Raw genomic sequence first — 24,548 nt, 5'->3', positions numbered from 1 at the left:
TTCGTCAAGGCTGTATATTGTCACCCTGCTTATTTAACTTATATGCAGAGTACATCATGAGAAATGCTGGGCTGGAGGAAGCACAAGCTGGAATCAAGATTGCCGGGAGAAATATCAGTAACCTCAGATATGCAGATGACACCACTCTTATGGCAGAAAGTGAAGAAGATCTAAAGAGCCTTTTGATGAAAGTGAAAGAGAGTGAAAAAGTAGGTTTAAAGCTCAACATTCAGAAAACTGAGATCAGTTTGGGCATCCAGTCCCATTACTTCATGGCAAACAGATGGGGAAATCGTGGAAACAGTAGCTGACTTTACTTTTTTGGCTCTAAAATCACTGCAGATGGTGACTGCAGCCATGAAATTAAAAGACACTTACTTATTGGAAGGAAAGTTATGACCAACCTAGACAGCGTATTAAAAAGCAGAGACATTTCTTTGCCAACAAAGGTCCATCTAGCCAAGGCTATGGTTTTCCCAGTAGTCATGTATGGATGCGAGAGTTGGACTATAAAAAAAGCTGAGTGCTGAAGAATTGATGCTTTTCAACTGTGGTGTTGGAGAAGACTCTGAGAGTCCCTTGGACTGCAAGGACATCCAACCAGTCCATCCTAAAGGAGATCAGTCCTGAGTGGTCATTGGAAGGACTGATGTTGAAGCTGAAACTCCAATACTTTGGCCACCTCATGTGAAAAGTTGACTCATTTGAAAAGACCCTGATGCTGGGAAAGATTGAAGGCAGGAGGAGAAGGGGACAACAGAGGATGAGATGGTTGGATGGCATCACTGACTCAGTGGACATAAGTCTGGGTAAACTCCGGGAGTTGGTGATGGACAGGGAGGCCAGGCATGCTGTGGTCCATGGGGTTGCAAAGAGTCGGACACGACTGAGCGACTGAACTGAACTGAATTGTAATAAATGTACCATACTAATGTAAGATGTTACTAATAGGGAAAACCAGAGGGAGGGGGCGGATACGAGGTGATATGGAAACCCCCTCTACCAACTGCTTAATATTTTTGTAAATGTACAACTGCTGTAAAAAATAAATTCTGTTAATAAAAATAAATGTGCAAAAAATTTCACTTAAAAAAATAAGACATAAGGATGGGAAAGAAAAAAACTTACTATTGAAAAATACAAAAATTAAAACACTCAAAGGAATTTCTAAACTAGTAGAATTATGAGTTGGTAAATAAGATGAATGCTAAAAATAAAATTGAACAGCACTGCCTTATATAGATAGTGATAAACTACTAGAAAATGTAATTTTTAAATACACCATTCACAATTACTAGGAATAAACCTAACAAAAGAAGTGTAAAACTTCATGGAGGGGCTTCCCTGGTGGCTCTGTGGTAAAGAATCTGCCTGACAATATAGGAGACGCTGATCTGGGAAGATCCCACAAGCCATAGAGGAACTAAGCCCTAGCACCCCAACTAGTGAGCCTGTGCTCAAGAGCCCAGAAGCTGCAACTTCTGAGCCCATTCACCTACAGCCTGTGCTCCACAAGAGAAGCCACTGCAATAAGAAGCCCACACGCCACAACTAGAGAGTAGCCCCTTCTAATCAATGAAGACCCAGAACAGACATAAATAAATAAATAAATAATTTAAAAGAAAAGAATACTGTACAGAGAAAATGGGTTTTTCTCCTACAGCATTTCTGATCTTCTGAAGTTTAACTATATTTATTACACTTCCCGCTTATTGTCTGTCTCATCCTAGCTGATCTAAGAAGACACTGGTCTTGTTTTAACTTCTGATGTATATGAAGCATGTATAATAGTGCCTGGTACACAGTGCTCAAAAAGTTATTTGGTGAACAAATGACTAAATAAATTGGTGACAAATGTCACCAATAAACAGACAAGTGTGACTTTCGGTTCAAGATGGCAGAGTAGAAAGACGTGTGCTCATCTCCTCCTGCAAAAGCACCAAAATCACAACTAGCTGTTGAACAACCATTGAAAGCAGGACACTGGAACCTACCAGAAAAAGCCCACGTTCAAAGACAAAGAAGCTGCTGCAGTAAGACAGAAGAAGGGGCACAATCATGATAAAATCAAATCCCATACCCATTGGGTGAGTGATCCACAAGCTGGAGAACAATAATACCAAAGAAGTTCTCCCACTGTTGTAAAGGTTCAGAACCCCATATCAGGCTTCCCAGCCTGGGGACCCAACAAAGGGACTGGGAATCCCCAGGGAATCTGACCTTGAAGGCCAGGGGGATTTGATTACAAGACTTCCACAGGACTGGGGAAACAGAAGCTCCAGTCTTAAAGGGCACAAACAAAACCTTGAGCACACCAAGACTCGGAGGAAAGGAGCAGTGACTCCATAGGAAACTGAACCAAAACTACCTGCTAGTGTTGGAGGGTCTCCTGTGGAGGAGTGGGTTGGCAGGGGCTCACCAAGGGATGGGGTAACTGGCAGCAGCTGTCTGGGAAGGTCCCCTTTGGCATAAACCCTCTTAGGGGTCACCATTAACCCAACCACAGAGCCCATAAACACGAGTGTGTTCGTGTGTTAGTTGCTCAGTCGTGCCCAACTCTTTGCAACCCCATGGACTGCAGGCCACCAGGCTCCTCTGTCCATGGGATTTTCCAGGCCAGGATATTGGAGTGGGTTGCCATTTCCTTCTCCAGGGAATCTTCCCAACCCAGGGATCGAACCTGGGTCTGCTGCACTGCAGGCAGATTCGTTACCATTTGAGCTACGAGGGAAACCCATAGACATGAAGGTTGAGGCCAAAAAATTAATAGGGAAGAAGAGCAACCCCACCCATCAGCAGATAATTGGATTAAAGCTTTACGGAGTAAGGACCTGCCTACCAGAGCTGCTGCTGCTGCTGCTGCTGCTAAGTCACTTCAGTCGTGTCCAACTCTGTGTGACCCCATAGACGGAAGCCCATCAGGCTCCCCCGTCCCTGGGATTCTCCAGGCAAGAACACTGGAGTGGGTTGCCATTTCCTTCTCCAATGTGTGAAAGTGAAAAGTGAAAGTGAAGTCGCTCAGTTGTGTCCGACCCTTAGCGACCCCATGGACTGCAGCCTACCAGGCTGCTCCATCCATGGGATTTTCTAGGCAAGAGTACTGGAGTGGCTTGCCATTGCCTTCTCCGGCCTACCAGAGCAAGACCTAGCTTTTCCTATCACCAGTCTCTCCCATCAGGAAGCTTACAGATTAGCTTCCTCCACCAGGGGGCAGGCAGAAGGAAGAAGAACCACAATCCAACAGTGGCTAAAACCAAAACCATACCACAGAACGTTAATCACCATGAAAAAACAGAAAGTTATGTCCCAGATGAAAGGACAAGATAAAACGCCAGAAAAACAACTAAATGAAGTGGGAGATTGGTAATCTTCTAAAAAAAGAATTCAGAATAATGATAGTGAGTATGTTCAGGATCTTGGAAAAAGAATTGAGGCAAAGATTGAGAAGATGCAAGAAATGTTTACCAAAGACCCAGTACTCTTGCCTGGAAAATCCCATGGATGGAGCAGCCTGGTAGGCTGCAGTCCTTGGGGTCGCTAAGGGTCGGACACGACTGGGCGACTTCACTTTCACTTTTTACTTTCACACATTGGAGAAGGAAATGGCAACCCACTCCAGTGTTCTTGCCCGGAGAATCCCAGGGACGGGGGAGCCTGGTGGGCTTCCGTCTATGGGGTCACACAGAGTCGGACACGACTGAAGTGACTTAGCAGCAGCAGCAGCAGCAGCAGAACTAAAGAATGAATAAACAAGCAGACATAAATAATACATTAGAAGGAATCCATAGCAGAATAACTGAGGCAGAAGCACGGACAAATGATCTGGAGGACAAAATGGTGGAAATTACTGCCGCAGAACAGAATATAGAAAAAAAGAATGAAAAGAAATGAAGGCAGACTAGGAGACCTCTGGGACCACATTTAATGCACCAACATTCACATTATAGATGTCCCAGAAAGAGAAGATACTGAAAGGACCTGAGAAAATATTTGAAGAGAGATAATAGTTGAAAACTTCCCTAACATGGGAAATAATCAACAAAGTCCAGGAAGTACAGAGAGTCCCAGTCAGGATAAGCCCAATGAGAAGCACACCAAGAGACATAGTAATCAAACTGACAACAATTAAAGACAGAGATAAAATACTAAAAACAACAAGGGAAAAACAACAAATAACAAACAAGGGTATTCTCATCAGGCTATCAGCTGATTTCTCAACAGAAACTCTACAAGCCAGAAGGGAATGGCATGATATACTTAAAGTGATGAAAAGGAAGAAACTACAACCAAGAATACTCGACCCAGCAAGACTCTCATTCAGGTTTGATGGAGAAATCAAAAGATTTCCAGAGGAGCAAGTTAATAGAATTCAGCACCATCAAACCAGCTTTACAACAAATGTTTTCTCTAGCCAGAAAACAAGAGAAGGAAAGGCCTTACCTACAGAAAACATACCTCAAAACAATTTTTTTAAAAATTAAGAAAACTGTAATAGGATCATACACATCAATAATTACCTTAAATGTAAATGGATTAAATGTACCAACCAAAAGACACAGACTGGCTGAGCAGAAGAAAACATGTGCATGTATGCACTTCCACTTACCACATCACTCTGCTTGACCCCCCAAATTGTATGTAATTATCTTATATTGTTAGGTTAATCATGTTTCCATTATGGCTTGCAACTGTAATTATCTTTTATTTTTTGTCTGGCTATTGATTGTTAAAACTGATAAATATCTTCTACTATTGTGATTATGTAACTATTACCCACTTAATACCATTGTACCATGATTGGTCAACAGAAAAATTATAGAATTCTATATCACCAAAATAACTGCTTAACAGAAAAATCTGTAATCACTTCTTAAATTTCATATGCATATCAAAATTATCTTAGAATTTTCTGAAAAATTGTCTAGGTATTGCTTTTTTTTTGCCACAGCTCCATATATGTTTCTAATGAGCAGCCATGTTTAAAAACAATGGACTTAAAGAGGATTTTTTACTTTTATCTAGCTTGTTTCACATTTTCTATTTCATATTCAGTGCTCCCATTTCATTTAGTTTATGTTCTCCCATTTCTCCATCTCTTCACTTTTTTTTTGATGTTCTTTATCAAGCATAGTAGAAAACCTTCTGTATACATATATATAATATGTATAATATATATATTTTAGAAAACATGAATTTTTGCCTAAGTAAAAAATGTATGACATTTTGATTCCACTTGTAGGAACAGAATGCTAGATTTCTAATTTAAAAAAATAAATATGCAAAAAGCAACAAGAGTTTACTGTATAGCACTATACAGTATAATCAATATCTTATAATAACTTATAATGGAAAATAATTTCAAAAATATGAGTATATGTATAACTGAATCACACACACAAAAAAAGAATTCTACTTTTTGAAATTTTGTAATGTTTATCTTTCTGCCAGTTTTTCTAAATGTCCTATGGACATCTAATAACAACCTACGAGATACAAAATTTTAAATATATTTTTGTAGGATATGGTGACTATACAGAGAAGGCAATGGCAAGCCACTCCAGTACTCTTGCCTGGAAAATCCCATGGACGGAGGAGTATGGTAGGCTGCAGTCCATGGGGTCGCTAAGGGTCGGACATGACTGAGCGACTTCACTTTCACGCATTGGAGAAGGAAATGGCAACCCACTCCAGTGTTCTTGCCTGGAGAACCCCAGGGACGGGAGAGCCTGGTGGGCTGCTGTCTATGGGGTAGGAACAGAGTTGGACATGGCTGAAGCGACTTAGCAGCAGCAGCAGCAGCATGGTTAATATAAATTAATTAAATATAAATCTGTTATATTTAAATTATTAATGGCATCATTCAAGATGTTCCTATTCTTATTTTTTCTGCACTTGATAAAATATTCTGAGAAATGGAAATATGTCTTACTATGATTATATATTTTTTCTTTTTTATTTCTTCCGATTTTTGCTTTATGTATGTTTCTTTGTTGTTAAGGTGTCTAATGGTTTATGATGTCTGTCTTCTTTGTGAACTGTACCTTTTATCATTAAAAATATTCACCTTTGTTCTATTTAAAATAGATAAATATATATTTTTAAAAAGTTAAGACAGAGAAATGCAAATTTCAATGATAAAGCTCTAAACCCATTAGATTAGCAAAAATTTAAAATCTGACAATAACAAGTGTTAGTAAAAATATAGAGAAGCAGGAAAACTAGAATATAAATTGGCACAATTACTTTAGAAAACAACTGAGCAACATCTAATAATATTGCATAGAGCACATGCCACAACAGAGCTATTCTATTTCTAGGTATATACCCAGAGAATCTCCCATACATAAGCATAGAGAAACAGACTCAGAAACGTTTACTGAAGCATGCATTTATAATAGTAAAAACTTAATTTTCCATGAGTAGAAAAAGTAATAAACAGGGACGCATTTAAGCTCAAGTGGTAGATTCCAAGGCCAGTCTTGACCCAAGAGGCTGCTATGTATGGGAACTGTTGCATACCGAAAGGGAAAAAATATAAGATTCGACATTGTGCTTTTAAAATAATTTCGCAGTGAGTTTGACCAAATTTTGATAATCACTGAATCTTGGAGATAAGTGTACAGGTTTCATTTTACTAGTCCTTCAACATTTACTTTTGTTTAAAACTTTTTCAAGATAAATATAGAAAAAAGAAAAGAAGAAGCTTCCACTAATCAAAAATGAGACAAGTTTAGTACCAAAAAGAGCAAAGACTGCAATGGGTTGAAACACAAATATATAAAAATTCATAAATTGATACGCCATTAGAAAAAGGAAAACAATGCACAGGTCACCTTAAGAAGCTGCTTATGCAACAGCTCATTAATTTGAAAACTGCTAAAGGGAATTTTTTCTTACAGACTTTATTTCAAGTGAAACAAATAGCAGGTGAGAGAAAGTTTTGTTTTATAGACAAATCATAACCAGTAAATGTTGAAGAGGTGATATAATTAGAAAAACATCACTGTGCAACCCTAATAAAATAATCATTATTATTTGTTGCTAAAACCATTAGGTAAAAGGCTGGTGGGATCACTTTACAAGACATGAAATAGACTGATACCAAGTGGAATCCACTGTTTAATTCCACCATCACTAAAACTGAGGCAAGACACAATCTGCCTTCAAAACAAACCAAAAAACAACGTCAATCTAAATCTCCATCTAATCCTCAAACTACTAGATATAGTTTTTCAGTTTAAAAAAAAATAAGAGGGATAGAGAAACATGGTAAATAAGACCTCAGGAATATAATCAGCCAAATACAGAATGTATGGAATTCTATAAAATAAATGAGAGAAGAGGAAACCAATTCTAGAATAAAAATGGTTTAAGAAACATAACCAAATACAATTTGCCTGGATCCTGAAATGAATATATCTACTGTGAAAAGACATCTTTGAGACACTAATGGAAAACTAAACCTAGACTAGTAAGAAATTATGGTTAAATTCAATGTGTTAAAGGAACTGCAATTATTTTTTAAGTTAAAGATGTATACTGCCACACTTATGTATTTGTGGGTGAGAGAAGATGATGTCTGGGATCTGTTTTAAAATACTCCATCAAAAGAGGGAAGAGTTATTTCTATATAGTTCAAAACTTTTGATAATAAAAAAAGCCTTTAAACAAGCTAACAATCACAATGAGACACCACTTTTAACCCTTTTAAGAAGGGTTGTTCAAAAAGACAGATTAGTTCAGTTCAGTTCAGTCGCTCAGTCAAGACAGATAAATGTTGGCAAAGATATGAAGAAATTAGACCTCTTATAATGCCCTGGTGGGAATGTAAACTGGTATAGCTACTTTGTAAAACAATCTGGATGTTTCTGAAACTGTTAACTATAAGTTACCATCTTTTCCAGCAATTCTATTCCCAGGTATACACCCATGAGAATTAAAAGTGTATGTCCAAACTAAAACTTACACCTGAATGTTCACAGAAGCATTATCCATATTAATAGAAAGATGGAAACAACTCAAGTGTTCATTAACTGACAAATGGATAAATAAAACATAGTACATAACTATAGCGAGGAATACTATTTGGCAATGGAAGAGAACAGAGTACTGTTAAATGCCACAAGATAGAAGAAACTTTGAAAATATGTCAAGTAAAGGAAGACAGGCACAAAGAACCATATATTGTATAATTCCATTTATATGAATATCTATTATAAGCCAATGTATACAGACAGAAAGTAGATTAGGAATGCTGGGCTGGAAGAAGCACAAGCTGGAATCAAGATTGCCGGGAGAAATATCAATAACCTCAGATATGCAGATGATACCACCCTTATGGCAGAAAGTGAAGAGGAACTAAAAAGCCTCTTGATGAAAGTGAAAGAGGAGAGTGAAAAGGTTGGCTTGAAGCTCAACATTCAGAAAACTAAGATCATGGCATCTGATCCCATCACTTCATGGGAAATAGATGGGAAAACAGTGTCAGACTATATTTTTGGGCTCCAAAATCACAGAAGATGCTGATTGCAGCCATGAAATTAAGGGATGCTTGCTCCTTGGAAGGAAAGTTATGACCAACCTAGACAGCATATTAAAAAGCAGAGACATTACTTTGCCAACCAAGGTCCGTCTAGTCAAGGCTATGGTTTTTCCCGTGGTCATGTATGGATGTGAGAGTTGGACTGTGAAGAAAGCTGATCGCCGAAGAATTGATGCTTTTGAACCGTGGTGTTGGAGAAGACTCTGAGAGTCCCTTGGACTGCAAGGAGATCCAACCAGTCCATTCTAAAGGAGATCAGTCCTAGGTGTTAATTAGAAGGACTGATGCTAAAGCTGACACTCCAATACTTTGGCCACCTCATGTGACGAGTTGACTCACTGGAAAAGACTCTGATGCTGGGAGGGATTGGGGGCAGGAGGAGAAGGGGACGACAGAGAATGAGATGGCTGGATGGCATTACCGACTCGATGGACATGAGTTTGAGTGAACTCTGGGAGTTGGTGATGGACAGGGAGGCCTGGCGTGCTGTGATTCATGGGGGCGCAAAGAGTCGGATACGACTGAGCAACCGAACTGAACTGAACTGAACTGAGGTCTGAGAAGGATACTCCCAGGATAGAGTACAGTAGCTAAGGGCACAGGGCTTCTTACAGGGCAATGAAAATGCTCTAAAATTGTGATAAATTTACAACTCTGAATATACTAAAAGCTACTAAATGTGGGAACTATATGCTATGTGAACAGTAGTTCAATAAAACTTGAAAAAAAACAGGGAGGCCTAGGAACAGATGATGAAAATAAACTCGGTGAGCACCATATACTAGAATAGAAACAGCAAAAAACTCAAGAGTTGAAACTATAGACCAAGAAGCATCATTTCTAGAACTTGGAAAATTCTACAACTGTGTATGCTACATTTTGGGGTGTTTTTTTTTATTGTGTTAACCCCTTTATCTGATTCTACATAAAGTAAAGCCTGTAAAATAAAAAATACAATGCATCTCTTTACTAGGAAAACAAAGATTAAAGTTTGGAAAACTGTATACCACTCCACAGGCAGGGTTTGGGAAAAGAGAAATACAAAGGGTAAGGTGAATATAAGGATAGAGTAGATTTTGGCATTTACCAAGGGGAGAAGGCAGACTGAAGCTTTCGATGAAGAAAAGTTAGGGTGCTGGCTTGGATATGAGAAGTCATACAGATTTAATAACAGAAAGCCTACTAAGGATTTAGATAAGGTAAGGAAAAATCCTGAAAAGAGTAGTTCATACTTGTCCCACTTCTTTATCTTTAAGTTAACTCATCGTGGGTTGAATTGTGTCCTTCAAAAAGGTATGTTGTGGGGACGTCCCTAGTGGTCCAGTGGCTAAGACTCCACACTCCCAATGCAGAGGCTCTGAGTTCGATCCCTGGTCAGGGAACTAGATCCCACATGCAGCAACTAAGACTTGGCACAATCAAATAAATATTTTAAAAAAAGAAAGAAAGATATGTTGTGAACTCCTAAGCCTCAGTACTTACGAATGTGACCGTATTTGGAAATAGACTCCCTGCAGATGTAATCGAGTTAATCCAATGACTGGTATCCCCAGAAAATGAACGGAAATTTGAATACAGACACAAAAAGAGAGAACATTTTGTGAGGCCAGGCAGACAACACAGGAAGGCATGTAACAGTGGAGACAGAGACTGAAATAATGTGTCTGACAAGCAAAGGAACAGCAAAGGCTGCTGGGAAGCACCAAAACTAGAGGAGAAGCATGGAACAGCTTCTTCCCAAAGCCTCCAGAAGAAATTGATCCCACCAAAACTGATGTCAGAATTTCAGCCTCCAGAACTGCATGAGAGAATATATTTCTGTCATTGTAAGTCACCCAGTATGTGCTACTTTGTTTTGGCAGCCCTGGGAAACCAACATACTCATCAAATCACCCTTGGTGATATTTCACACTGTCAAGAATTTCTGCCTTAAAACTCTTTTTCTTTGTTCTTAAAACCTTTTTCTGGTTCTCTGGAGGAAGGCATGGCATCTCACTCCAGTATTCTTGCCTGGAAAATCCCATGGACAGAGAGGAGCCCAGTGGGCCGTGGTCCATAGGGTCTCAAAAAGTCAGACAACTGAAGTGACTTAGCACACACTCTCTTTTAGGCAGCTCTTCCTCAGACTTCTTTGTTTCTCAAGATTCTATCTTCGATGTTTCCCAAAGTTTTGTCTCTATTCTTCAATACTCTTTCTACCTAGTTTACCTGAGTGTGTGCTTCTATTCTTATGACTTCAATAGCTACAAATATGTTAATAAATCCAAACTCTGTGCCTGACCTTATCCAACCCTGAGCTTCAGATTCTGTCAGGAGGTTGCGTACCAGTCATTTCCACAAAAATATATACTCACACTCCAAATTCTAAAGGAAATCAGTCCTAAATATTCATTGGAAGGACTGGTGCTGAAGCACCAATACTTTAGCCACCTGATGTGAAGAACTGACTCACTGGAAAAGACCCTGATGCTGGGAAAGATTGAAGGCAGAAGGAGAAGGGGGCAACAGAGGATGAGATAGTTGCATGGCATCACCAACTCAATGGACATGAGTTTGAGCAATCTCTGGGAGATGATGAAGGACAGGGAAGCCTGGCATACTACAGTGCATGGAGTCACAGAGTCAGACTCCACTTAGAGACTCAACAACAACAACAACTCCAAATTCTACCTCTGTCTAATCAGACAAATGCTCTAATAGCCCAGCATGTCCTAAGTAAAAAACTTACCTTTTCCCTCTACTACCACCAACAAAAACATTCCCCATTCCTAATGGCCCAGACTGAGCTATAAGTGTTCTATTCTTTGTACCAACCTCATCTCTGGAAATAAGTTAGGACAGCAGAACTAAGCAGTGCGGTAGTCTAAACAACAGCACATAAATAAGGATCAGATCAGATCAGATCAGTCGCTCATATCCAAAAATCTGGGAATGAACAGGAAAAAAACCTTCTGCCCATCTGTGTCGCAAGAGGACAGATTCCCTAGTATAAGCTTGCTCCCCAACAGTCTAGAGTCAGACTAGTGCCAATTCAGCCACTTCTGGGGGACAATGGGAAGAAAAGAAAAAGTAGATAGATCTTTCCAATAACAGGCAATCTTCTAGCTACCTTTTTTTCCTTTAATACAGTTTAAATTCTTTCATTCTTTAGCATGTTCCCAAGTCACTGCCTTAAAATGTCCTATACAGACACTCTTCACATTGTAAGTTTCCCTGGTGGCTCAGCTGGTAAAGAATCTGCCTGCAATGCAAGAGACCCCAGTTCAATTCCTGGGTTGGGAAGATCCCCTGGAGAAGGGAAAAGCTACCCACTCCAATATTTTTGGGCTTCCCTGGTGGTTCAGCTGGTAAAGAATCCATCTGTAATGCAGGAGACCCTGATTCGATTGCTGGGTCGGGAAGATCTGCTGGAGAAGGGATAGGCTACCCACTCCGGTATTCTGGCCTGGAGAATTCTGTGGACTGTAGAGTCCATGGGGTCACAAAGAGTTAGACATGACTGAGCAACTTCCACTTTCACATTGTAAAAACAGTTCCTACCTCATTGTCAGGTCCCAAGGCATTGATTTGCTCCAATTTGTAGGTCCAATATCTAGCTTCCTCTTCTGGGATATCTATCACAAAGAAAGAAGCCACATTACCAGGTTAATTATTTAATCATAGGTAGATAATACTTTATTAAATGATCTAAGTTAGAAGCGTGGTAGTGATGGACTAATTTTACATGTTCTTGCCATGAACATTATCTTGAATCTTCACAAAAACTAAAATAATACATCATTCCCATCGGATCAGAAGACTTAAAATCATGAAGATGTCAATAAGTCCCAGAGCAATTATAGATTCAACAGTCACTATTAAAAATTCCAGTTTTTTTGCAGAAATATAAATGTTCATAGCAACATTATTCACAATAGTTAAAATGTGGAAGAGACCCAAGTATCCATCAATGAATGAATAGATAAGCAAAATGTGATATACACATACTAGGAAATGTTATTCAGTCTTAAAAAGGAAGGAAATTCTGATATATGCTACAACATAGGTGAACCTTGAGGATACTAGGCTAGGTGAAATAAACCACACGAAAAAGCCAAATGCTGTATGATTCCACTTATACAAGGTACTTAGAGTAGTCAAAATCAGAGACAGAAAGAAGAATGGCAGTTTCCAGGGGCGAGGGGCAGAGGAGAATGGGGAGTTATTGTTTAATGGGTAGAGAGCTTTAGTTTTGCAAGATGAAAAGAGCTATGGATATGAATAGTGGTGACACTTGCACAACGTTATGAATGTATTCACACCACTGAACTGTATATTTTAAATGGCTGAGGTACTTAATTTTATGTTATGTGTATTCCACCACAACAAAAAAAAAGAGCAAAGAAAAATGATATTTTTCTATACGTTTAAGATTGAATATAACAACTTCCAAAAAAATGAAACATCTTTTAAAAACATCAAATATCCATATATTCAGCACAAAAGAGAAACCAGTCTGAGACAAAATACAGATCATGTCAGCTTTGGTGACATTTGAACAGGTACACTTTCTAGCAGTCCACAAGAAGGAATCAAATACAGCCCTTCCTCCTTTGTCTTTCTAGGCAAAATTTCACCTCCTTCCCCTCAAACTACTTACTCTTCAGCAATTGGTGACACTATTTCAAAGTCTTACAATAAAACCTTCGAGTAATTTACTACCTAATTTGTTCAGCACTCCCCATCCATAAAATGGTGTACTCTGCATGTGTTAAAAGGAAGTGAGAGGGGAGGCAGCACTGCTGTGCTGCAGGTCTGTATGTTCTAATGTAGAACAGTTCACCAAGATACATACACTGCTAAGTAGAAAACAGCAAGGGACAGTGGATGTGTTAGAATAAGTACTATTTGTGTTTTCAAAAGATGGGATTTAAATATATGCTATAGATTCAAAGACTGAGCCTGGAAAGATCCACAAGTATTAACTGTGGTAGCCTAGAACGAAGAAAGGTAACTGATTTGTGAGGGAGACCTAATTTTTACTGGGTAGTTTTTAAACCATGGTGAATGTATTACTGCCTCCCTGCTCAAAATAGTTTTAAGAAGAAAAAATACAGAGCTACAAGGATGGTTATTGCAGTACTATTTAATAGTACAAACTTAGAACAATCAAAGTACCCAACAAGAGGAGTGGTTAAATATATATTTAAAAGCCCAGGCTCTGGAGCCAAATCATCTCAAAGTTAACTTTACCACTTACTACCCAAGGAAAGATATAAGCATCTGAATGCAGAGTTCCAAAGAATAGCAAGGAGAGATAAGAAAGCGATCAATGCAAAGAAATAGAGGAAAACAACAGAATAGGAAAAACAGATCTCTTCAAGAAAATTAGAGATATCAAGGGATCATTTCATGAAAAGATGGGCTCGATAAAGGACAGAAATGGTATGGACCTAACAGAAGAAGAAGTTATTAAGAAGAGGTGGCAAGAATACACAGAAGAACTGTACAAAAAAGATCTTCACAACCAAGATAATCACAATGGCGTGATCACTCACCTGGAACCAGACATCTTGGAATGTGAAGTCAAGTGGGCCTTAGAGAGCATCACTATGAACAAAGCTAGTGGAGGTGATGGAATTCCAATTGAGCTATTTCAAATCCTGAAAGATGATGCTGTGAAAGTGCTGCACTCAATATGCCAGCAAACTTGGAAAACTCAGCAGTGGTCATAGGACTGGATAAGGTCAGTCTTCATTCCAATCCCAAAGAAAAGCAATGCCAAAGAATGCTCAAACTACCGCACAATTTCACTCATCTCACACGCTAGTAAAGTCATGCTCAAAATTCTCCAAGCCAGGCTTCAGCAAATATGTGAACCGTGAACTTCCAGATGTTCAAGCTGGATTTAGAAAAGGCAGATGAACCAGAGATCAAATTGCCAACATCCGTTGGATCATGGAGAAAGCAAGAGATTTCCAGAAAAACATCTATTTTTGCTTCAGTGACTATGCCAAAGCCTTTGACTGTGTGGATCACAATAAACAGTGGAAAATTCTGAAAGAGATGGGAATACCAGACCACCTGACCTGCCTCTTGAGAAACCTGTATGCAGGTCAGGAAGCAACAGTTAGAACTAGACATGGAACAACACACTGGTTCCAAATAGGAAAAGGAGTACGTCAAGGTTGTATATTGTCACTCTGCTTATTTAACTTATATGCAGAGTACATCATGAGGAACGCTGGGCTGGAAGAAGCACAAGCTGGAATCAAGATTGCCGGGAGAAATATCAATAACCTCAGATATGCAGATGATACCACCCTTATGGCAGAAAGTGAAGAGGAACTAAAAAGCCTCTTGATGAAAGTGAAAGAGGAGAGTGAAAAAGTTGGCCTGAAGCTCAACATTCAGAAAACTAAGATCATGGCATCTGGTCCCATCATTTCATGGGAAATAGATGGGGAAACAGTGGAAACAGTGTCAGACTTTATTTGTTTGGGCTCCAAAATCACTGCAGATGGTGATTGTAGCCATGAAATTAAAAGATGCTTACTCCTTGGAAGGAAAGTTATGACCAACCTAGATAGCATACTAAAAAGCAGAGACATTACTTTGCCAACCAAGGTCCGTCTAGTCAAGGCTATGGTTTTTCCCGTGGTCATGTATGGATGTGAGAGTTGGACGGTGAAGAAAGCTGATCGCTGAAGAACTGATGTTTTTGAACTGTGGTGTTGAAGAAGACTCTTGAGAGTCCTTTGGACTGCAAGGAGATCCAGCCAGTCCATTCTAGAGGAGATCAATCCTGGGTGTTCATTGGAAGGACTGATGCTAAAGCTGAAACTCCAACACTTTGGCCACCTCATGAGACGAGTTGACTCACTGGAAAAGAGTCTGATGCTGGGAGGGATTGGGGGTGGGAGGAGATGGGGACGACAGAGAATGAGATGGCTGGATGGCATCACCGACTCGATGGACATGAGTTTGAGTGAACTCTGGGAGTTGGTGATGGACAGGGAGGCCTGTCGTGCTGTGATACTTGGGGTCGCAAAGAATCCGACACCACTGAGCGACTGAACTGAACTGAACCCAAATGATCTCAGGCAAAAGATTTAAATACTTTGTGCCTCTGTTTCCTCATCTCTAAAATGGAACTAATAGCTGGGTCTACCTCACAGGACTAAAGTGATGATTAAATGAGATAACATATGTAAATGCTTAGGATACTCCCACTGGCACATAGTTACTGATCAACAAGTGCTATTTTTAGTATTATTGTGCATTCATACACTAAAAGCAAATGAACCACTGAAACACATTTTATATAACATTAATATTATAATTATGCAATTAGTATATAAAACAGCTCAAAATAATATACAGTGCCATTTTATAGGAAAAACTATATACGTGTATTGAAAAAACATAATATGTAAAAAAATATCTAGTAAATGAGATTGTAAGAAATCTTTGTCTTTTTGTACACCTGTATTTTCTGAACTTACAACATGATTTTAAAAATTAAAAGTTAGCATTTTTGAAAGATGATGATATAAAATTTAATAGAATATTTCATAAGTTTCTGAATTATCCAAAGGAAAATTCCTTTGCTGAAATACGGCATGCTATAAGCCAAAACCTCCCTTTAAAAGGACCCTTTACATTTTTAAAAACTATATCCCAAACATGGTTATCATAGAGACAAAACCTTATAGCACACTTACATTAACTCACAAAGACACTTATCTGAGATTCTACCTAATGTTTATTCAAAAAAATTTATTAGGCACCTATTACGTGCCAAGCAAATACTATAGATGCCAAAATAAACTATCCAAGTGCTCTTATGAAACAAAATCTAGAAAGAAATTTATATTTTTCCCTATGACACAATATAATGATGCAGTTTTGAAAGAGGAATGTTTGCTTAAAATGCAGTGAGAAGTGGACTGACCGATTTCTAGCATGACAGTATGAGGAGCTCCACAGATCTATTTCCTAGAGAAACTGAACATACTTTTTAATAATACCATTTAAAGTCTCTAGAAGTAGAAGATATTAAAAAGAGGTGGCAAGAATACACAGAAGAACTGTACAAAAAGATCTTAATGACCCAGGTGGTGTGATCACTCACCTAGAAAAGACACCCTGAAGTGTGAAGTCAAGTGGGCCTTAGGTAGCATCATTAGAAACAAAGCTACTGGAGGAGATGGAATTCCAGCTGAGCTATTTCAAATCCTAAAAGATGATGTTGTGAAAGTACTGCACTCAATAAGCCACCATATTGGAAAACACAGAGTGGCCACTGGGCTGGAAAAGATCAGTTTTCATTCCAATCCCAAAGAAAGGCAGTGCCAAAGAACGTTCAAATGACCGCACAATTGCACGCATCTCACATGCTAGCAAAGTAATGCTCAAAATTCTCAAAGACAGCCTTCACAGTATGTGAACTGAGAACTTTCACATCTTCAAGCTGGATTTAGAAAAGGCAGAGAAACTAGAGATCAAATTGAGAACATCCGTGAATCATAGAAAAAGCAAGAGAATTCCAGAAACACATATATCTGCTTCATTGACTACACTAAAGCCTTTGACTGTGTGCATCACAACAAACTGTGGAAAATTCTTCAAGAGATGGTAATACTTTATTTGCTTCCTGAGAAATCTGTATGTAGGTCAAGAAGCAACAGTTAGAACTGGACATGGAACAATAGACTGGTCCCAAATAGGGAAAGGAGTACATCAAGGTGGTATATTATCACCCTGCTTATTTAACTTATATGCAAAGTACATCATGCAAAATGTGGAGATGGATAAAGCACAAGCTGCAATCAATTGCAGGGAGAAATATCAATAACCTCAGATATGCAGATGATACCACCCTTATGACAGAAAGTGAAGAGGAACTAAAGAGCCTCCTGATGAAAGTTAAAGAGGAGAGTGAAAAAGTTGGAGGACAGGGAGGCCTGGCATGCTGCAGTCCATGGGGTCACAAAGAGTTGGACGCAACTGAGCGACTGAACTGAACTGAAAGTCTCTAGAAATGGTCTTAAAAGCATACAGAAGAAGAAGAAACATATATTCAAGAAAATCAACTACAACTTTAAATGGTATATTTGAACCAAGATCCTTCACCATCCACCCTGCTCCCAATTCAACAAGACAAACTCCATTCCAGACTAGGTACAGCTAAGAACACAGCTCTAAGAATATAAGCAACTAAGCTATAAGCAAGAACTCCAACTGTTTTTCTCTTCACCTGAAACTAGGCCTACAGATATGTAAGAAAGTCTTCCTTTCTGTTTTTTGTAAAGTAATAGTTGTTCAGAGTTTATTATTTCTGAGCTTACTGGAAAATCATGCCATTTTTGCTCAAATCACCATAAGGTAACAAGATAAAAACAGACTGATATCCGCAACAACAAGAGTATACATGAATATCAGTAAACAGTCAAAATTAAAACTGAAAAAAGTTAAAATTAAATTAAGATACCAATGTTTAAAAATTGGGAAGTTACAAAATGTTGGCAAAGATGTGCAGAAAAAAGACACTTGAGACGTAGTTGGTAGGAATATAAACTGGCACAATCCTTTTTTTTTTAACACAAGCAAAAACTGGCAGCACTATGAAAAGTAACAATGAACATATCTTATTATCTATTCCTTAAATTCTACTTTAAGGAATTTATCTTAGACTAATAAATGGGTACAGATAAAGCGGTTCATGATACCATCATATATTAAAAAAAGAACTGGAAACAACCTACATGTCAATCAATAAATGATTGCAAAAGGACTGCTTAATTTATGATATTAAAAAACTATTAAGATCAGCAAGATAGATAAGTATAACATGAAATGATGTCCAAGATAATATGCTTTATACAACACTATCACCATATATACTACATAAAGGATGATCAAAATTTGTCAAAATAAATTTCTAGAGGAGAAATTTCTTGTGCCTATACCAAGACACAAGAAAGTCAACAGTTTATTTCTGGGGAATGCAAAAGAGGTCAAAGGAAGCAGGAAGAGAGACTTAACTTTCTATCCATATACATTCCCATACTATCTAAATTTTTACAATGAGTACGTATTTTTGTGTGGTTTTTTAAAATTACTATTCTATTTATTCAGTTCAGTTCAGTCGCTCAGTCGTGTCCAACTCTTTGCGACCCCATGAATCACAGCACGCCAGACCTCCCTGTCCATCACCAACTCCCGGAGTTCACTCAAACTCACCTCCATCGAGTCGGTGATGCCATCCAGCCATCTCATTCTCTATCATCCCCTTCTCCTCCTGCCCTCAATCCCTCCCAGCATCAGAGTCTTTTCCAGTGAGTCAACTCGTCGCATGAGGTGGCCAAAGTACTGGAGTTTCAGCTTTAACATCAGTCCTTCCAATGAACACCCAGGACTGATCTCCTTTTTAATGTTTAAATTGACAAATCGTAGGGTATATAATAACTTCAAGACAATAAATGTGAAAATATTATCAAAAGAATAAGTCATTGATATTCTCTAACAAGTATTTCATAAGTCATCATAAGAAATGGTTAATAAGAAACTAAATGACTTGAAAAGAATGCTTTCAGTGTGGACTCTTTAATGAGCACCATTCTAGATTACTTTGCACATACCCAAGCTTGGTGTTATAGGGAAGAGAACAGAAAACAGAATGCCCTGAAAGGAGAATGGCTGACAAAAGACACAGTAATAAAACAACTAGAAACAACTTCCAACAGTATTAAATGTAAAAAGTATTAAATGGTTTTTTAAGTCAGACTCACCAAAAGGCAACTCAAATCTTGTATCAAGCAAAATTTTATGGGGAGTTGGGTTTTTAGTTCCACAGATTTCATCATCTTTCATTAATGTCTCTGCCTCCAACGTGGACCATTCCCCAGGCCCTTCCTAGAAAATAGAGATCTAAGATTAAACTTCACTCTTTCAGGACTCCCTCTCAGTTAAAGGCCCAAGTGTTTTTCTCTCATTTACCTGTTAGAGAGCTTCTGAGGGCCACTCACATATCCTAATAAGGCAAACACACCAGAGTCTCACCACCTGCCTCTGCTGTGGGTGGCTTCTGTCCCCCCCTCTCTGGTGGGAAGGCAGTTTTCACTGTGCTCAGCTTTCTGCCAGCCCACCGAGGATAGAATTTCCAGAGCACTAAACTCAAAAACAAGGCATCCCCATGGATCAATATTTAATTTGTATGATTCTTAATGACTATGTCACTTAATGCATCCATCACTACTTCTGATCGCTAAAGAGCTAGTAACATCGATAGTTAAGCTGACCTGAACTGGGGCCACAGTGAAAATATTCAAAGTCAGTGACATAGGAAATGATGCTGAGTTACATTCTCATCTGGTAAAGTGCAGTTGAAATTCAGTGTTGAAAACATTATATGAAGTCAAGTGTGAATACCAATTGCCAAACTTGTAGTTCCTTAAACTCTATTAGGGCTGTAAGTAAAAGAAGGAAGACTGAAATCAGGTCCCTAGGATCGGTGACTCAAAGATCTGGCTAACAAAGTTTGCCAGACTCTTCTCAGAACAGCGCCTTAGAGGAAATTCAGAAGCCACGGTTTTCCTAGATTGACCAATCCCTCGCACTCTCTCTCGCTCTCTCTCTCACACACACACACATATACACTCTCTCTCTCTCCTTTTCTCCTTCCCTCGAACTCCCCTCCTTCACCCTGACGATCCCACACACACCCCCACCACCATGCACAGAGTACACACAGGGGCGAACTACCTGACAAGGCTAAAAAGGTACTCTGGCATCCCTGAGTTCAGTCACAGGGCAGAGGGAAGGCCAGACTTAAATAAAATCTCCTGAACCTCTGGGTGACATTAGGTATTATGTCCTCTGGTTAGAAATGGGACAGAAAATTCTGAAATATATAGATGAACATTACCTGAATGGAGCTAGGGTGAGGAGAAGCAAGGGATAGAGCCATACCTCCAAAGGGGCAGTGCATTGACTGACCTCATCCGACTGACGAATCGTCTTCAGTGCAATCCACACGGTCCCCACCATGGTGTCCCAGATCAGTCCTTTGTTCCATACTTCCACACTTAGACCCAGGTCCAGGCGACTAATCTCACTAAAGGAAAGAAGAATGCCCTTTTTTAGAAAACCAGGTAATATAAAAGAAATAGTGGTATCTGTTTTCCTAAACCTCATCAGGATCCTGTCATCAGGAAAAAATCAAAATGTCCCAGGTGCTTCAACCACTCTCTATGTTCCTAGACACATACATAGGTATGCACGGAAAGTTTCCTCTGTCAGTCTGTCCCTTCTCCCTTGGAGCTACAATCATGGGTAGACTAACACAGTTTCACAAGAAGAATGAGAGCATTACTGCCAGCAGTGTCTGCATACAGGCTCTGAACTTAAGCAATAATTTCATATGTTCCATTATAATACTAGCACTGCCCCCAAGTTATACCTCTGGACAAAATGTGGTCCACTGGAGAAGGGAATGGCAAACCATTCAGTATTCTTGCCTTGAGAACCCCATGAACAGTATGCAAAGGTAAAAAGATAGGACACTGAAAGATTAACTCCCCCGGTTGGTAGGTGCCCAATATGCTACTGGAGATCAGTAGAGAAATAACTCCAGAAAGAATGAAGAGATAGAGCCAAAGCAAAAACAACACCCAGTTGTGGACATGACTGGTGATCAAAGCAAAGCTCAATGCTGTAAAGAGCAATATTGCATAGGAACCTGGAATGTTACGTCCATGAATCAAGGTAAATTGGAAGTGGTCAAACAGTGTCAAGAGTGAATATCAACATTTTAGGAATCAGTGAACTAAAATGGACTGGAATGGGTGAATTTAACTCATGACCATTATATCTACCACTGTGGGTAAGAACCCTTAGAAGAAATGGAGTAGCCATCACAGTCAACAAAAGGATCCAAAATGCAGGACTTGGATGCAATCTCAAAAATAACAGAATGATCTCTGTTCGTTTCTAAGGAAAACCATTCAATATCACAATAATCCAAGTCTATGCCCCAACCAGTAATTCTGAAGAAGCTGAAGTTGAACAGTTCTATGAAGACCTAAAAGACCTTTTAGAACTAATACCCAAAAAAGATGTACTTTTCATTATGGGGGGCTGGAATGCAAAAGTAGAAAGTCAAGAAATACCTGGAATAACAGGCAAATATGGCCTTGGAGTACAGAATGAAGCAGGGTAAAGGCTAACAGAATTCTGCCAAGAGAACGCACTGGTCACAGCAAACACCCTCTTCCAACAACACAAGAGAAGACTCTACACATGGACATCACCAGATGGTCAATACCAAAATCAGACTGATTATATTCTTTGCAGCCAAAGATGGAGAAGCTCTATACAGTCAGCAAAAACAAGACCATTAGCTGACTGTGGCTCAGATCATGAACTTCTTAATGCCAAACTCAGACTTAAATTGAAGAAAGTAGGGAAAACCACTAGACCATTCAGGTATGACCTAAATCAAATCCTTTATGATTATACAGTGGAAGTGAGAAATAGATTCAAGGGATTAGATCTGATAGACAAAGTGCCTGAAGAACTATGGATGGAGGTTCGTGACACTGTACAGGAGACAGGGATCAAGACCATCCCCAAGAAAAAGAAATGCAAAAAGCAAAATGGCTGCCTGAGGAGGCCTTACTAATAGCTGTGAGAAGAAGAAAGGCGAAAAGAAGAAAACGGAAAGCAAATATCCATTTGAATGCAGAGTTCCAAAGAATAGCAAGGAGAGATAAGAAAGCCTTCCAAAATGATCAATACAAAGAAATAGAGGAAAACAATAGAATGGGAAAGACCAGAGATCTCTTCAAGAAAATTAGAGATACCAACAGAACATTTCATGCAAAGATGGGCACAATAAAGGACAGAAATGGTATGGACCTAACAGAAGCAGAAGATATTAAGAAGAGGGGTCAAGAATACACAGAAGAACAAAAAATACAAAATAGATCTTCACGACCCAGATAATCACAATGGTATGATAACTCACCTACAGCCAGACATCCTGGAATGCGAAGTCAAATGGGCCTTAGGAAGCATCACCACAAACAAAGTTGGTGGAGGTGATGGAATTCCAGTTGAGCTATTTCAAATCCTAAAAGATGATGTTGTGAAAGTGCTGCATTCAATATGCCAGCAAATTTGGAAAACTCAGCAGTGGCCACAGAACTGGAAAACGTCAGTTTTCATTCCAATCCCAAAGAAAGGCAATGCCAAAGAATGCTCAAACTACTGCACAATTGCACTCATCTCACATGCTAGTGAAGTAATACTCAAAATTCTCCAAGCCAGGTTTCAACAGTATGTGAACCATGAACTTCCAGATGTTCAAGCTGGATTTAGAAAAGGCAGAGGAACCAGGGATCAAATTGCCAACATTCACTGGATCATCGAAAAAGCAAGAGAGTTCCAGAAAAACATCTATTTCTGCTTTATCGAATATGCCAAAGCCTTTGACTGTGTGGATCACAACAAACTGAGGAAAATTCTGAAAGAGATGGGAATACCAGACCACCTGACCTGCCTCTTGAGAAATCTGTATGAAGGTCAGGAAGCAACAGTTAGAACTGGACATGGAACAACAGACTGCTTCCAAGTAGGGAAAGGAGAACATCACGGCTATATCTTGTCACCCTGCTTATTTAACTTATATGCAGAGTACATCATGAGAAGTGCTGGTCTGGAAGAAGCACAAGCTGGAATCAAGATTGCTGGGGGAAATATCAATAACCTCAGATATGCAGATGATACCATTCTTATGGCAGAAAGGGAATAACTAAAGAGTCTCTTGATGAAAGTGAAACAGGAGAGTGGAAAAGTTGACTTAAAACTCAACATTCAGAAAACTAAGATCATGGCATCTGGTCCCATCACTTCATGGGAAATAGATAGGGAAACAGTGGCTGACATTATTTTGGGGGGCTCCAAAATCACTGCAGATGGTGACTGCAGCCATGAAATTAAAAGACGCTTACTCCTTGGTAGAAAATTTATGACCAACCTTGACAGCATATTAAAAAGCAGAGACATTACTTAGGCAAAAAAGGTCCGTCTTCTTGCCTGGAGAATCCCAGGGACGGGGGAGCCTGGTGGGCTTCCGTCTGTGGGGTCGCACAGAGTTGGACACGACTGAAGCGACTTAGCAGCAGCAGCAGCAGCAGCAAAGCTATGGATTTTCCAATAGTCATGTATGGATGTGAGATGTGGACTATAAAGAAAGAAGCTGAAGAATAGATGCTTTTTAACTGTGATGTTGGAAAAGACTCTTGAGAGTTCCTTGGGCTGCAAGGAGATCCAACCAGTCCATCCTAAAGGAAATCAGTCCTGAATATTCACTGGAAGGACTGATGTTAAAGCTGAAACTCCAATACTTTGGACACGTTATGAAGAACTGATTCACTGGAAAAGACCCTGATCCTGGGAAAGACTGAAGGTGGGAGGAGAAGGGGACAAGAGAGGATGAGATGGTTGGATGGCACCACCAACTCAATGGACATGAGTTTGAGTAAACTCCAGGAGTTGGTGATAGACAGGGAGGCCTGGCTTGCTGCAGTCCATGGGGTCACAAAGAGTCGGATATGACTGAGCGACTGAACTCAACTGAACTGACAGGAATCTTTGAGGAAAAGGCAAGGCTTCTTTACCAGATATGTGAACGGGAGTTGAAGAAAAAGTAAAAGGGCCCCTGAGAACATCTAATCTTGATGGGAACATGGGGTGAGGCACGTGAGGGATGCTAGAGTGTGCTGCTGCTGCTGCTGCTAAGTCACTTCAGTCGTGTCCGACTCTGCGTGACCCCATAGACGGAAGCCCACCAGGCTCCCCCATCCCTGGGATTCTCCAGGCAAGAACACTGGAGTGGGTTGCCATTTCCTTCTCCAGAGTCTGCTGGTTCACACCATTCAGTCCCTGCAGAACCCAGTAGTCATTATCAGTTAAAGCAGGCACTGTTACTTATAAATGAAATCATCACAGGATAATAACAAAC

The 24,548-nt window shown here is 39.5% G+C and overlaps 1 protein-coding gene across 3 annotated transcripts in view; it reads right to left on the bottom strand.

Annotated features, from left to right (window-relative positions):
• UNC13B (unc-13 homolog B) overlaps positions 1-24,548 on the bottom strand; it is a 227,491-nt gene that overhangs the window by 144,345 nt on the left and 58,598 nt on the right. For all 3 annotated transcript variants that reach the window (XM_088837952.1, XM_055426973.2, XM_055426974.2), the window contains 3 exons: positions 20,522-20,639; positions 19,315-19,438; positions 12,083-12,156 (listed from right to left, as the gene is read on the bottom strand). In XM_088837952.1, coding sequence (XP_088694078.1) covers positions 12,083-12,156; positions 19,315-19,438; positions 20,522-20,639 — 316 coding nt within the window. The remainder of the gene's footprint in view (positions 1-12,082; positions 12,157-19,314; positions 19,439-20,521; positions 20,640-24,548) is intronic.

Source organism: Moschus berezovskii, chromosome 7 (genome assembly GCF_049115385.1).
Source record: "Moschus berezovskii isolate FMDL1 chromosome 7, NW_MosBer_1.0, whole genome shotgun sequence".
NCBI lineage: Eukaryota > Metazoa > Chordata > Mammalia > Artiodactyla > Moschidae > Moschus > Moschus berezovskii.
Note: the sequence above shows the minus strand (reverse complement) of the source record. Positions and strands in the feature narration are given on the sequence as shown.